The sequence below is a fragment of the Candoia aspera genome, chromosome 2 (genome assembly GCF_035149785.1).
Source record: "Candoia aspera isolate rCanAsp1 chromosome 2, rCanAsp1.hap2, whole genome shotgun sequence".
NCBI lineage: Eukaryota > Metazoa > Chordata > Lepidosauria > Squamata > Boidae > Candoia > Candoia aspera.
The window spans coordinates 227,798,888-227,814,293 of record NC_086154.1 but is presented as its reverse complement, the minus strand read 5'-3'; the positions used below and the strand labels follow the sequence as shown (position 1 = coordinate 227,814,293).

The window sequence follows — 15,406 nt, the reverse complement described above, 5'->3', positions numbered from 1 at the left end:
GCCTAAAAAATATTTCTGTTGGGATAGTCCTTACCAATATAATTATCCACTCAAATGTTGTCTATACTGTAGCATGCATTCCAGTGCCAATGTTTTCAAATAGTGTTTATTGAATTACACTTGCTCAAATTAGTTTATTATTGATTAGTGTCAAACATCATCAACTAGTGCTATAATAATGGCATTTATTAAATTGTGGAACCATAAAAGCTAAATAAATGTCTAATTAATCATTAGCACCAATACTAAAAATTCAATGACTCATATGGCCATTTATTATTTTTAAAATGACTGATGAGACCAAAACAATATAGTTATATTATAATATGAATTTTTAGGACTTCTTGACATATTACATTATGTGGTATAATGGGATGCATGAGCATATTATACCACTTTATATAATTTAATACGTGAATGTGCAGAAGCAGAGCACATGTAGTAATCTTTTGAACTATTCATGAACTTACTACCTGCAGATTATAACCATTAAACATTAGTTTTAAGTATGTGAGTGCTCAAAGAGACACATGCCTGTAACGTCTGATAACCTCACATTCCTGAACTTTCATACAAGTGATGCAGTACTAACATGAAAACACCTCCTGCAGGACAATTTTTCTGCATTCCGTGCATTTTATTGACAACAAACTCTATTGAGACAAGTTTCCTGTACTGTAATATACAGTATTTCTTTTGTCCCATGGAATTAGTTTGCTTTTCAAAAGAAAAGTAATCCAAGTTTCTGACTCCTTATACGGCTCAGTTGAAAGTTCACTTTAAGCAGTCATCATTAATATTACCCTTTTATTTTAACACCACTAAGATCAGCCAATCAATGACTGAATACATAATGCTCCCAGGACAGGATGGAACTCATGAAAACAAAAGATACTTAAACAAATTTCGAAGTAGCCCTCCCATAATTCAGCCCACAATTTTAGGTAATGTTGTTACAAAGCCATGATTTTTGTTATTACACACTACATTGCTTGTGAACACAGAAGAGGTATTAAAGGAATAAAACTTTATTACGTTACTTCTTCCAATATTCTTCTGCTGTGTTGGGGAACATAGACTTCTTGCTTTGAATGGCTGCTTTCTAAAATCATGCTACTGTCAAGTATTGATGGTAGAACAGCCCAAAAAGGCTTGTGGAAAAGAGACAAGCAGCTATCCACCAAGTGAGAAATGAAAGGAGTCCTCTGAATAAGAGTGGAGTGAAAATGTTCTTCAGGCTAGCCAGGGCCATTGTTAGCTGTATTACTGTTACCTTCATCTGTCTATCATCAGATGAAGATTCAGAGCTTACTGAACTGCTCTGTGGATCGTTCTCCGTTGGTAAAACTGAAGTTAATTCTGGATAAATGCCCCACGAATAGTTACCTACAGAAAAATATTTAAGACAAGAACATTGATAGTTTTTTAAAAATCATTTTTAATCATACACTTATAGGACAAAATTGTGTGTTTATCAGAAAATTGGACAAAATTGTGTGCTTATTAGAAAAGGCAAAAAGCAGTTTTTTATAGAATAAAGACAATGACAACCATTTAAAACCTGAGACACATGGTGCAATTTTGCTCAGTACTAACTCATGCTTCATTTTTTTAAAAACAGGTGAAATATGAATTTGGAAATATTTGGAAAGAAGAATTAAAGAAATTTCCAGAGAAGGTAAGTATTTGTCAACAAATTAAGCTTTTACAATGACCATTATCTATGTTGACAGTAAGAGAAATGGAAATAAAAATGAATTACGTAAAGCAAAATAATTTTGAGTTTGCAAATAAACCATATAAATTATGAAAAGAAAAAGAAAAGAAAATGATATTGAAATTACAAGAGGGAGATACTGTATTAATGGACAATGCGGTCATACAAAAAGCATTTCATTAATATTACTCCAATTTGTATAATGGAAGTGACATCCTTCTAGACAAAGTAGAAGAGTATTTAAAAAAACAAAATTTACCAAGAATAACGGAGGAACAGAGACAGATTATGAATGGACCTATAACAAGGGAAGTTGTGAAGCTATCAAAAAGATTAAACTTTTTTTTAAGTTTAAAAAGGTACCTGGACTAGAAGGATTATCAGGTTCTTATTATAAATGTTTTGAGGTGAACTTTTACAACATTTACAAAACACAATGAACTCTATCTCACAGAGAGGAAAGATACCACAGAGTTGGAAAGTGGCCAATATAACATTAATGCCTAAAGAGGGACAAGATTTGACTTTAACAAGAAACTACAGGCCGATATCTTTACTGAATAATAAGTTCTCCACAACGATCCTTGCTGACAGACTGAAAATAATTTTGCAAGAATTTACTCATGACTATCAGTGTGGATTTTTACCTAAAAGACAGTTAAAGGACGATGTTAGAAATGTGTTCGACATTTTGGAATATTTGGAGAAACATAATAAAAACAAGCCTCACTGATCTTCTTAGATGAAGAGATTGTCTTTGACAATCTGAACTGGGCTTTCTTGTTCAAGGTTTTGCAACATACGAATTTTGGAGTGAACTTTATAAAATGGGTAAGACTGAGTTACACTCCACAGAAAGCACGAATAATTGAATAATTGCTAATGGAGATCTAACAAAACCCTGTGAGATACAAAATGGAACAAGACAGAGATGCCCACTGTCTCCTCTTTTGTTTTAGTTCTTGAAATACTAAATAGAGATATAAGACAATATGAGAGGATTGTGTGGTAAAGATTAAAAATGGAACTTAAAAGTTAAGCGCTTTTGCAGATGACTTGGTGTTGGTTCTGGAAGATCCTTTAAAGGGAACTAAAATATTAAGGGCAAATTAAAAGAATTTGGTGCATTAGCAGGTTTCAAGATAATAAACAGAAGACAAAGATGTTAACACAAACATGAAAATAAAAGATCAAACAGAATTGATGAATAAAATGGGTTTTAAGATTGAGAATAAGGTAATATATCTGGGTATCACTATGACAAATATGAATTGTATGTTATTTCAAAATAGCTATGTTAAGACATGGAATGAAGTTAAAAAAGACATGTTAAGATGGGAGAAACTACAACTGTCATCGCTGGGGAGAAGTTCTGTGATAAAAATGAATGTCTTGCCTGATGTTTTCATTTCAGACAATACCTGTTTTGACAACTGATGCACCATTTAAACAGTGGCAGAAGGATATATCTAAATTTGTGTGGCAGGAGAAAAAAAAAATCATGAGTTAAATATAAGGTGCTATAAGATGCAAAAGAAAGAGGAGGATTGGGTTTACTTGATTTGAAATTGTATTTTGCAGCTTGCTGTTTGGTTTGGATGAAAGAGTGGGTGCTGCTGAGAAACAGGCTTTTCGACAGAATCTGAGATTTGGGTGGCATGGATATTTGTGGTACGATAAAGTTAAGGTTAATGTGGATTTTAAAAATCACCATGTTAGGCATGCCATATAGAGAATGTAATAGGTACAAACCCAGTTTGTGCCCAAAAACACCTTTGTATTGTAGCTCTCAGCACAAGAACCATTTTATAGACAAGAAATAATAGGCAAACACAAATGGCTAACTTATTGTGAGATACTAGAATTCTGTCAAAAGGAATGTAAAATAAAATCAAAAGAACAACTGGTGGCAGAGGGATATAGTTGTCAATGGTTCTGTTATTTACAGTCATTAGAAAGGTTTAAAGTACACAAAAGAATTTATGGTTTTGAATACCGTAAGATTGAGTTTGAAACAGAACTGTGTACAAATCATGAACATGTAATTGCCAAAATGTATAAACTTTTACTGAAATTTGAAACACAAGAACAAGTGAAAGAATGTATGATCAAATGGGGTAAAATTTTGGTTACAATATACAAATGGAACAATGGGAAAATATGTGTCTGAAAGGATTGAAATTTATATAATATTAAAGAGATTTTTGATAAAATGATGTACCATTGGTATATGTTACCAGAGAAATTGTCTAGAATGTATAAAGGCATTTCAAATTTATGTTGGAAATGTGAACAAGAAGGGACATTTTATCATGTCTGGTGACATGTAAAAAAGCTAGAACATTCTGGATTCAAATACATACTCTGATTCAGAGGATTTTAAAGATTAATATGCAATTGAGACCGGAGGTTTTTCTTTTGGGACTGATGGACAAACAGTTGGAAAAAAAATCATGGAACCTTGTGTATGTAACTGCAGCGAGACTAACACAAACATGGAAAGATTCAGCACTACACACAATGGAGGAATGGCTGGTGAAAATGATGGAATTTGCTGAGATTGCTAAATTGACTTCCTTGATCAGAGAAAAGGCAATGCCTACGTTTATTGCTGACTGGAAATGCCTTATGGACCTTTTGCATAAAACAGAAAAAAATGAAACTATGGTTTTGATGATTAGACAGGACAGATTATTGAAAGAAGAGAGTTATGTTGTAACCACATAATAAGAGGTAAATTTATAATTGTACTTATAACTGCTGTAAAGATCAGAAGCTACTTCTTTGTATCTTTTTTTCTTTTCTTTTTTTCCTTTCTTGCACTTTTAGCTTTCTCTTTATTTTTCTTTTATTTTTCTTACTTTATATTAGTATTAGTTTTTATCTTCCTTTTTAAAAATCTTTAATATATATGTAGATGTATATGTGTGGGAAATATGTCCTATACCCAGCAGCATTCCTGTTTTCTGTTGCACAGCGATATTGATGGCACATATTGGTTCAGAAATTAAAAGATGACTGGTGGGATGGGAGTAGAGAAGTGAATAATGAAGAAATTATATTTTTGCATCTACATTTGTCCTAGTTTCAAAACAAACCCCCTGTAAAAAAAACCCTTATCTTTACTATGAATTTTATTCCCAATAGAATTTTTTTCCAGTAACTGCTCATAAGCATTTTATTTCATTTACTGAATATTTCTTACCTAAAGTTTTCAACAGAAGGGTCATGTGCAGCAGCATAACCAGAGGTGCCACATACTGCAGAGCAATTATACACAGATAGTAAAACACTCTGGCCACCTGAAGTCAACAAAAATATTGCACAATTCAGTGTATAAGACAATACCATCGCGTAAGTTATCATAGCCAGCAATACACACAGTTAGTGGTATAACCACATGAAACACTTTTACAGAATGTGTTGACATCTGCTGGAAAGGGGGCAAACCTAGGTTTTCCACTCCCTCGTCTCTCTGCCAGCCCACAGAACCATCAATAATTGTTCACTCAAGAACTAAAGACCTACAATGTGGGCTGAAGCAGCAAGTCAACAGAATGAAGAAGCAGAAGACTGTCACCCTAATCCATGCAATCTTTCATTTCCTTTTCAGTCCCCTATAATACCCAATTCCATTAAGCACAGATTTCTAACCCTTAAAAAAGCAGGAAAGTCAACTTCTAATTCTTTATTTGACTGAATCCAGTCCCCTATAGTTTTTGTAGCAGTGCTGTTATAAAAACTATCTTGTTCTATAATCTGAAAAGTGAGTGTTTGATTTACATTAAGAATATGTTTGCAGCTCATGAACACACCTGGTTAACTCCTGGAAAGCAAACCAACAGTGAAATGTTTTGAATAGCAAACTGTTTTGACATTTTATCCTGCTATTTGGTTATTAAATTTATATGCCAGCCCAATCTGGTCAACTTTGGGCAGCTTACAACAGTAAAAACAATAGCAACACTGAACATATAATATAAAAGAAAGTCTACATAACAATCAATTAAATAACTGAAACATCCCACAGGGGATCTGGAGATAAAGCCAGGCTTGAAGAGCATACTTCAGGTGGTATGGTGCTTCAGAGGGCAGGTGCCATGAACAGAGAAGGCTGCTTCCTAGGGGCCACCAGCTGACCCTCTTTAATGGAACCCAAGCATGCTGACTCTGTCAGACCATATGGGAGGGGCAGAAACTGTAGGAAATAGGTGGTCCCTCAAATCAAAGGTAAGAAATTAAGAGTTAAGAAGATACTCTTAATACTTAAAAAAAAAGCCTTCCAACTACTCCCAAAGCATTTACTTTCATTCTAAAAGTGTAGATATTTCAGAATGCTCTTATAACTATTTGCTGTTTCTTATTTAGAATGGAATTTCATACTATCAAATCTCTTCTTCTAAGTTGGAAAAGAAAATGGAAGGTACACACAATTCTATTTATATAAAAATACTTGCATATAAACCATCTTATGGAATAGAGTATGTTAAAAGCATAACCATTTACAAGAAAACAATAGTAATATCACTCTGAATTAATGAAAAATGAATTATTTTATTTATTTATTTATTTGATTTCTATAGCCGCCCATCTCAGCGAGTGACACTGGGCAGCTTACAACAATAAATTAACAGTCTTATTGCTGGACTATCTTACACTTAAAAGTAACTGAAGTAATATTGTTATGGTTTGTGGAAAACACATCAAATTCTGCCTAAGTCTAATTTTAAAAAATAGCATCATGCTCAGTAATTAAAACTATTTAATGACTAGTTAATTTATATTCTATTATTGTCTCTCAGGCTTACCATTTTCTGCAATTCAACAGTACTTATTCTTCCAACTTCCTTTTTCATTTGATCCACACATTTCTGTGCTAAATTCAGATAGGCTTGGAGGTGGCTACGCATCATGGCCAACCTCAAAGCACATAGGAGAATTATAATCCACAACCTTAGAGTATCAAATGTAGCTTCTGACATTCTGTAGATTAAAGAATGAACAGTAATTTTCTAAATATCATTCCACACACTCCCCCCCACCCCCCACACACAAACACTGTTGAAATAATACTGGGGAGAAGCTCTAAATATTAGTTAAGTCCAACAAATGCTTGGGTCTCCTAAGCCACAATGAAATATATGTGAAAGAAAGATTATTTTTCCCCCAAGACTGTTTGAATCATAAGTGGACAGAAGGTAGTTCAAACTCTGGTTGCAAATTTCTAGGTAATTACCAGGAGAGTGGCAAGGATTACTGATTTCCAGTTACCCAACAAAAGTAACACCACCATTTTTTCTTTGTATATTAGGCCAAATAGTGGTTGACAATAACTAATCATGAATTTCACCTCAGTGCTGCTTTTGAAAATCTAGGCTTCTTTAGTAAACAAAACAAACAGAACAAATTCAGCATGTCTGAACTCTTCATAACTTTGGCTAGCACACAGAATCTTCTTCAGTCTCCTTTTCCTTTAACTGATTTTTTTCAGATTCCATGCACTCCCCCCAAAGCTTCTTGTGGCTTAATTAAGCAACCACTGCCATAAGATTAACAAGCAAGAAAACAGTGAAGTGCAACATAACAGCAGTGGTTGAAGTGACATACTGTTTTAGGAAAAACTTTCTAGGTATTGTGCTCTGTTTGTAATTCACTGTGTTCTTGTTGGTCTCTTCTTTTTCCAACTTGATCAAAGGCACAGGAAATAATAAGGGGCTGAGAGTACTTTCAACCAAATACAAGAACATTTTCAGTGAAAGGAGAAAGTTTTGGGAAAAAATGGCAGGATCTGAGTGTGCTATCCGTGAGGCTTGCTATATTTCAGTTTTTTTCTCATTTGTTAAGAACTGGACAAGAAGGCAGGTGGGAGTGTGTTCCTGTGAGAAATGTGCATGTATGAAAAGAAATCAAAGAAAGGAGGGTTGCTTGTGCCCCCATGAGGGAATGAATGGATAGAGGGAAAAATAGAGAAGGGGTGGCCTTTACTTTCCCCTTAGAAAGACTGAAAATGTTTGTCCTAAAAACTGAGGATATAAATAAGAATATATCTACAATAATATTACATTTTAGACATATACTTATTATAAATTTAAAAATAAAGATTTTCAAAAGCAGCTTACAAAGGCACATTTTCTTTTCCCAACGGCGGGTTCATAATATAATCCTTGGTAATTGGCTTTACCCATAACAACACCATAAGCAGAGGTGCCAGGAAGTTTATATGTAGCAGAGTTCTGGAAGAGGCAGAAAACAAAATAAACACATTGCAATTACAGAAAACATGAAAAGATATTTCTAAACTATTCTATGTTGAAACTAAGGGAAATAAATATTAGTTATTGTCTTTCTGCTATATTATTATACATTGCATTATTTTATGGTTCCTAAAGAGCTTGAGAAAACCCTGGAATTCCTTGGAAGCTCATCAGGTATTCTTGTGCAAAATGAATTATAAAAAATTAACTCCCCAAACCTAATTTCTTTGTCTTTACCAAATATTCCCTAACACATACAATTGCAAGAAAGTTTGGAACTGTGTCCCTTTGAACAAAGGAAAACTGAGAGCTAGACTCTAAATATAGCTAGACTCTGCAGCTACTGGATAAGTTCGCAGGATATTCCACAACAACACAGGTGCTCTGGGGAAGCGATACAGGAAGGTAAGATTCCTAATCATTCACTCTTTCATTCACCTATCAGATTTCTAGGCTGTCCAACTCTGGGCAGTATCACAAGATCAAAAGAAACAATTACATTATATAAAAAGATGCAACAGCATTATATAAAAACATAGCAATTGTCTGAGAGAACAACATATCTTCATATAACGCCCCCCCCCCCAAAGCCTAAAAGGGACCTGCCCAAAATATCCTAACCCAAGGTCTGGGGGAAAATCAGGTTTTTAAAGATCATTAGAAGGCAGGCAAGATGGGGGCCATAAAGATCTCTGGGGATGCTGTTCCATTTAGGTACATATCAATGAACTAAAGGTGACTGTAATTGTGTATAACTTTGATGAACTAATAGCTTTAGTGTTACCCACTCACATCTAGAGCAGTGGACAAGCTGACAAAAGGCTAACCCTTGGAGGAAGGAGGATTCTCTTCCTTTCTCCATGGCCAGTTCCAGTCAGTGTTGATTGGGACCGAGAGGTCAAGACTTTGGCCCCTCCTTTGTGGGGTGTCAGAGGGCTCAAAACTCTCTCCACTCCAGTTTAACATCTACATGAAGCTGCTGGGTGAGGTCATCCAATGCTATGGGGTGAGGTATCATCAGTATGCTGATGATACCGTTATATATCTCTGCCCCAGCAAACTGAGTGATGCTGTTGGTGTCCTGTCCAGGCGTCTGGAGGCTGTGGGGGATTGGATGGGGAACAAAGGCTTCAGGTCAACTGTAGCAAGACTGAGCAGCTTTGGAGCCTTCAGATTCCAGGAGCTTACAATCTTTGGTGCTGGATGGGGTTGCACTACCCCAAACAGACCTGGTGCACAAACTGGGAGTCCTTCTGGACTCAAAGAGCAGGTGGCAGTCACGGCTAGGAGGGCCTTTGCACAACTTTGGGTTCTGCGCCAGTTGCCCCTGTTCTTGGATTGGGAGGCTCTACTCTCAGTCACTCATGCTCTGGTAACTTTCACAATGGATTAGTGTACATAGAGCTTCCCTTGAAGAGCATCTGGAAGACTGGTGCAAAATGCAGCAGCACAGGCAGTTATGGGCATTCCTCATTCAGTGCATGTTACACCACTGCTCCATGAGCTGCATTGGTTGCCAGTTTGCTTCCAGGTTCAATTCAAGGTGCTGATAATGACCTATAAAGCCCTATATGGCATGGGTTCAGGTTATTTGAGGGACCACCTCTTTCTGGTTACATCTACCCACCCCATCAGGTCTGGCAAGAGTGACATGTTAAGGGTCCCGTCCATTAAGGAATGTCATCTGGAGGAGCCAGGAGGAGAGCCTTTTCTGCCATGGCACCCACCCTTTGGAACATCATTCCTTCCAAGGTTAGATTAATCAAAGGAAAACACACTAATGGATAACAAGAGAGGGGAGAAAAATAGGACTGTGTTCAGACACCTAAAGTGTAAAGGGGTAAACAGATGAGTATCTGGATTGAACACATTTGTTCATCCCTCTACATTTTAGATGTCTGAACACAGTCCTATTTTTCTCTCCTCTCTTGAACCATTAGGGCATTTTCCTCCAAACATCCTTCATGGATCTGAAACTGCATTTTAATCATACTTTAAATTTACTGAATTTTAGAAAACACATTCTGAAGTTTGGCAGAAAAAATAGAGCCATGTTACATACATAATAATATTGAGAATGGAGAATACCGTTTAAATCTATATGCTTTAGCTTACTGAGTGATTTTTTCAGTTGTTAAACTCAAAGCATCGAGATGCATCTGAGCCAGCCTCAAACCAGGGAATGTCAAGAAAGCTCCAATAAGTGAACAGAGGACAGCCAGGAAAAGTTTGAAGGTTAGCTTGGAAACAGGACCCCTAAAAGAAAAAATAGTGATAGTTAGCTTTTCTAACATTCTGAAACAGTACATATTATCTTTTTTTCTATCCACAATAATAGGTGACTGAAAGAGAAGCAAAACAGACAAAAAAACCCACCCAAGGAATATTCTACTTCCAACTTCTAAGAAGTAGGCCTATTATTACAGTATAATTGAAAATCAAAAATATTACATCAATTTATGCTTACAGATAACAGCATAGCAAAAGGCCATGTTTTCATACAGTCCTCAGAATGCATGAGGACTCAACATGGAGAAAGAGATGAGGTGATAAACACTGGCTCCATCTACAAGCTATGTGCCTGTCTCGTACCTCCTCAATTTCATTTGAATCTGAGCAGAATGTTCTTCCTGGCCACAAATTGGGCCAGCAATCATGAAGAGTCTTCTACTTATGTTCAAGGGAACTCAAATAAAACTACTTTTTGACCTTGCACTGAAGGAATATACATGGGAAGAGATGGGAGCAGGGGCAGCCCATCAATTCCTTCCTCATTGTGGGTCTTACAGATCCTCTGATGAAAATAACCAAGAGTTCTTTTATTGACAAATTCAAATACAAAGGTCCCTTTTATTGTGTGCTATGCAGGAACAGCAAGCATGGATGCAGATGTGTCAATTTTTGCTATGAACTAAAAGCAAACTTGTCAAGCACCTGTGCTTATGTAACACAAACAGCACATTAATGTGCAAAAAAACAAGTAACAGGAGTCCTAAAGGATGGAACAGAAACCAGATCATAATTGAACATTCTCAGTGGACACAAAATGCTGGCAGAATTTGAGGGGAAATGAAATAAAATGGGCTGGATAATAGAATAGTATATGTGAAAAAAGGCAGGACTGATTGACAGACATCCTAGATCAGACTATTCCACACTGTGATACTTAGCTGAAAATCCACTTTTATTATTTATTTATGCTATTTATTTATTCTATCTAATTTGCCCAATGGTTGAAATTGTGTGCTGGGATTGTACATGTCATTACAAAATGTACAATTATTAATTTTTATATAAATAGACACATATGTTTATGTCTCCATGCAAGCAAATAAGGACAGGATTCCTGCACTTGACAGAATTTTAGCAACAAAGAATTATTGTCTTGAACAGAATGTAAGTCTTTGATATAGTTGCAGATTTCGTTTATGAGATTCTGAATTTCATAATTCTGAAAAATATTACAAGGAGAACATTTTGATGATAATATATTGTCACCTTTAAAGTTGTGTTTTATACTTACTTGGATTCCAAGCCTTGTTTTTCAAAAAATTGCACTGCACTTTCTGAAAAATTGGAGAAACCTGTAGATAGAATGCAGAAGGTAAACACAGAATATTAGCTTGCTAATGCAGAACATTTTAGAATTTTTTAATATTGCTAAATAGAAAGCATCAACGCAGTTATGCATAATCTAGAACAAAATTCTTTGCTGTTTGTAAAATCTATGAATTAACAATATTAGCTGTTCGAAGGTGCAATCCATTATTATTAGAAAATAACATAGTCTAACTGAACCTAATAGTTCTAACTCTAACCTAAGAATATTTATAATTTGTAGAAAAATATTTTATGTCTGTTATAGAAATGGGAAAAAGGTTATGAAATAGAAGATTTGAAAAGAGACAAAATGTTGGTAAATATTTTTAAAATATTACCTATAAAACATTTACTGTTAAAATTGTTAAGAATTTGTCCATATTAAAATATCAAAATATTACCTGATTCAAGTCCAAATTCCAAGTAGTTTTCTGTTACAACTAGAATTATCATTGCTTTGACAAAGAAAAAGAAACCAAAAGTTACACAGACTGATCTTTCACCTCCCTCTTCAACTTTAAAGTAGTGTGTAGTTAATGAGAACAATATTTTGCTACATAAGAAGAGTCAAGGAAAAAAAACAACCCTTTCATACAATTCTAAACAAAGATCTTTGAAATCAAGTGCCAACATTCCAGAGATTAGCCTGTAGGGAAAATTACAGGCATTGTCATATGCCTAAAAAACCTTAACTAAATTAATTTTGACCCTATAAGGGGGAAGTAGTAGTTTTTAAGATATAAGGTAAGTGTGTTCAGGCTCATAAAAGCTTAATGCCTATTTCACATGTTTTTTGCAAAAATGCAATGCAAAATCCCATTGCTGAATTTCACCAAAATGATCTAAAATATTCTGGACGGTGCACAAATGAGTTTTGATAGAGCATCACAACATTTAAAAAACCAATACATTGTCTTGGCATGTATACTAGGATTAAAAAAAAAAAAAGAAGTACTAATACCCAATATCCAATCCATTTTACTCAAAGAGGGCTGGGGCTTGTTTTTAATTTGGCAAATTTTGAAAACTGGATGTCGTAGAAAAATAAGGCTGTGTTCTTAGAGGGTGGGGAGACGGGATAATATGATGTGCAGCTCTTCAAAAAACAGCTATTACGTGGAACATGAACTCTTCTGGGGAAAAAAAAACTTAGCTCTAATGATTTGTTAAAAATGGACTATAAGATGATATAACTGACTTCCCTTTCATTCAAGAATTATAATTAAGCCCTTCAGGTTCAACGCAAACATTAGAAACCCAGCAAACTATAACTTTTTGAATAATTGTATATTTTTAAAAATAACCAATACCTTTTAAAAGGAAAAAGAAAATTAAGAAAATTAAAATAACTCTATCAGTTAATTAAGAATATCAAGATTTCATGTTAGAAGCTATAGTATTTAATAATATCAGAGGACTGATATCAGAGGGCTGAATATAAAAATGAGACATAACAGTCTTTTTTACTTTTATTAATCATATTAGCATCCTTTCTAGAATATTTTTAAATGTTTTAAATTATACTATGAAGAAATCTTTGTCCTTTTTAAACAAATAAGAAATTTAGAAATTACTGTTATGTGGGTATTGTTATGAAATCACAGTCTTTAAAATATAAAGTAATTGTTCAACAAGTTCCAAAAAAATCTTTATGACTACATCAAAAGTGGTAACACATTTTTTTACTGTAATGCACCAAGACTGAATTCGGATACATAAAAGTATCTATCTATACACTTTGTGGATTGGGGTTTCTTCAGTCTAGGAACAGCTTCAGACTGGGGCATTTACTTTGTTTTATATACAGTCAGGATTGAGTAAGCAATCAGAAATAACCCTGGTGATCCCTCCTGAATTTATCAACCATAAAAACACACGCTAGATCAAATCTAGCCCAATTTAAGTCTCTTTCCTACTTGCTACATATTTTAAGACAACCTGAATGATCTGCTGACATAGGAGACAAGTTTCCATAAGGAACATACTCCAGCAAAGCAAAGGAGTGTCTAAGAGTGATAAACAGATATGGATTATAGAAATTGAGAACTCCCCCCCAAACCCTTGAAGAAATGGGTTATGAACATTCAAAGGAAGAAAAAGTGATGCTGCAGAAAAGTATAAAGGTAGCAGATCCCTAAAGAGTAGATGGGATGTAGTGGTCTCCTGAAGGAAGACAAATGGTCATGGTAGTCTAAGACAATGGTTCTCAACCAGCAGCCATATGGCCCCTTGGGGGCCCTAGGATATTTCAAGGGGGCCACAGGTGAAAAACATGTAACAGGGAGACATGGCACATACCAAGGGGGCCACAAAAAAAGCAGAGCATATTATACTGCAAATACTGTCTTGTTGATGCCAGAAAACAAGATAGTCCATATCCAGTAATGTGACCTGGACGGGCAGGCCACAGGAAAAAAACGAGCTTGGAAGGGAACCACAGGCAAAATAGATTGAGAAAACTTGCTCTAAGACTTGCTACTATGAGGAATGGAAATACTTATGTTCATGCAATACACTATCTACCAGAAGTGTTGAGTCAATTGATCAGCAGTGGGTATTTGAAGGATTTTGAGAAGTTATATTTTGAATGCAATTTTCCTGAATCATTTGCTTTGCTGTATGTGGAATTAAAACTTGACTTGTTAGAAGAATGTGATCTGAAAGCTTTAGCAGCCTCAAATGCACCTGAAGTATTTAGATATTTAAGAGATGCTTTATTTGAAGTAACATCGACAATTCAATTTTATACAAAACTAAAGAATATAATGAAGGCTAATATTGGCAATATACTGTATATGATCTTTGAAATAAGGAACTGGAATCTTAGAGAATCAATGGGCTCAAGATTTAAGAAATATTAAATATACTTCTTACAACTTAGGGATGAAGTTAATTCATGAAAAAATCTTGTATTGTTTTTACTTAATTCCCACAATAATGTTTTTAAAAGGAGGGACAGCAGGTTATTTATATCGGCGCTGTAAAAAATCTGAAGGCTCTTCGACTCATAAGATTTGGTCATGTTCCTTTATGGTTTCTCTTTAGTCTCAAGAATTATATATGTTAACACAATTTTGGGGAAAAGCATAGTTGCTATAGGTTAAAATGTGATCCTGAACTACATCCCAAAAATATGGAATCTGACATTTTATGAAGAACTCTGGCACTTTCAAGCTTGGGAAATGGCCACAAGAATCATTTTATGCAGGTATCAGACAGTATTCCAGATACCACAGAGTAGATTGAAGAGATGGTTTCTGTCAATTTTTGGAATGTCTTTATAATGTAGAAATAAGATGGAACAGTATGTTTCTTCAAGGTCTACATTAGGGTTTCCAAACTGTTCCATGGGAGACTGTGCCCCCCACCCCTCAAAAAGTTCACTCACTCAAAGCCAATTTTCTATCACTAAAGCTTTGTGTTTTGATCAGGGATTCTGGGGATTATTTTTTTTAAAAACTAACAATTTCTGCAGCCTGAAAACATCTGAAAGCCCTTGGTCTAGATTGAATAAAATGTTGAAGAACAGAATTAGTTGTATACTAACATTATGTGGATCTTTTTCATCTTCCTTTTTTAAAGTTTTAGTTTATTTTTACCACTCCTATATATACTTTTTTTCTTTTTGAGTACATCATTACTGTTGTATCATTTTGTTAAATTCATTTTTTTTTAAGTTTACAAAAGGAATGTGTAAAATGTTCTGTGGACAAAATGTTCTATGCATGGGACAGCTGATTTGAGGTGACCTATGCCTGAACTGACACACATATGGAATGAAAGAGGACAATTCTGATCTGGGTAGAAGTAGTCTAGGGGGAATGGGGAAAAAGTC

The 15,406-nt window shown here is 34.9% G+C and overlaps 1 protein-coding gene across 1 annotated transcript in view; it reads right to left on the bottom strand.

The window, feature by feature from the left end:
- Positions 1-606: 606 nt before the first annotated feature.
- TMEM161B (transmembrane protein 161B) overlaps positions 607-15,406 on the bottom strand; it is a 47,436-nt gene continuing 32,636 nt past the window's right edge. The window contains exons 6-12 of the mRNA XM_063295446.1: positions 11,973-12,124; positions 11,495-11,555; positions 10,087-10,227; positions 7,837-7,950; positions 6,526-6,700; positions 4,923-5,019; positions 607-1,386 (exon numbers count right to left, since the gene is read on the bottom strand). Coding sequence (XP_063151516.1) covers positions 1,109-1,386; positions 4,923-5,019; positions 6,526-6,700; positions 7,837-7,950; positions 10,087-10,227; positions 11,495-11,555; positions 11,973-12,124 — 1,018 coding nt within the window. The 3' untranslated portion in view covers positions 607-1,108. The remainder of the gene's footprint in view (positions 1,387-4,922; positions 5,020-6,525; positions 6,701-7,836; positions 7,951-10,086; positions 10,228-11,494; positions 11,556-11,972; positions 12,125-15,406) is intronic.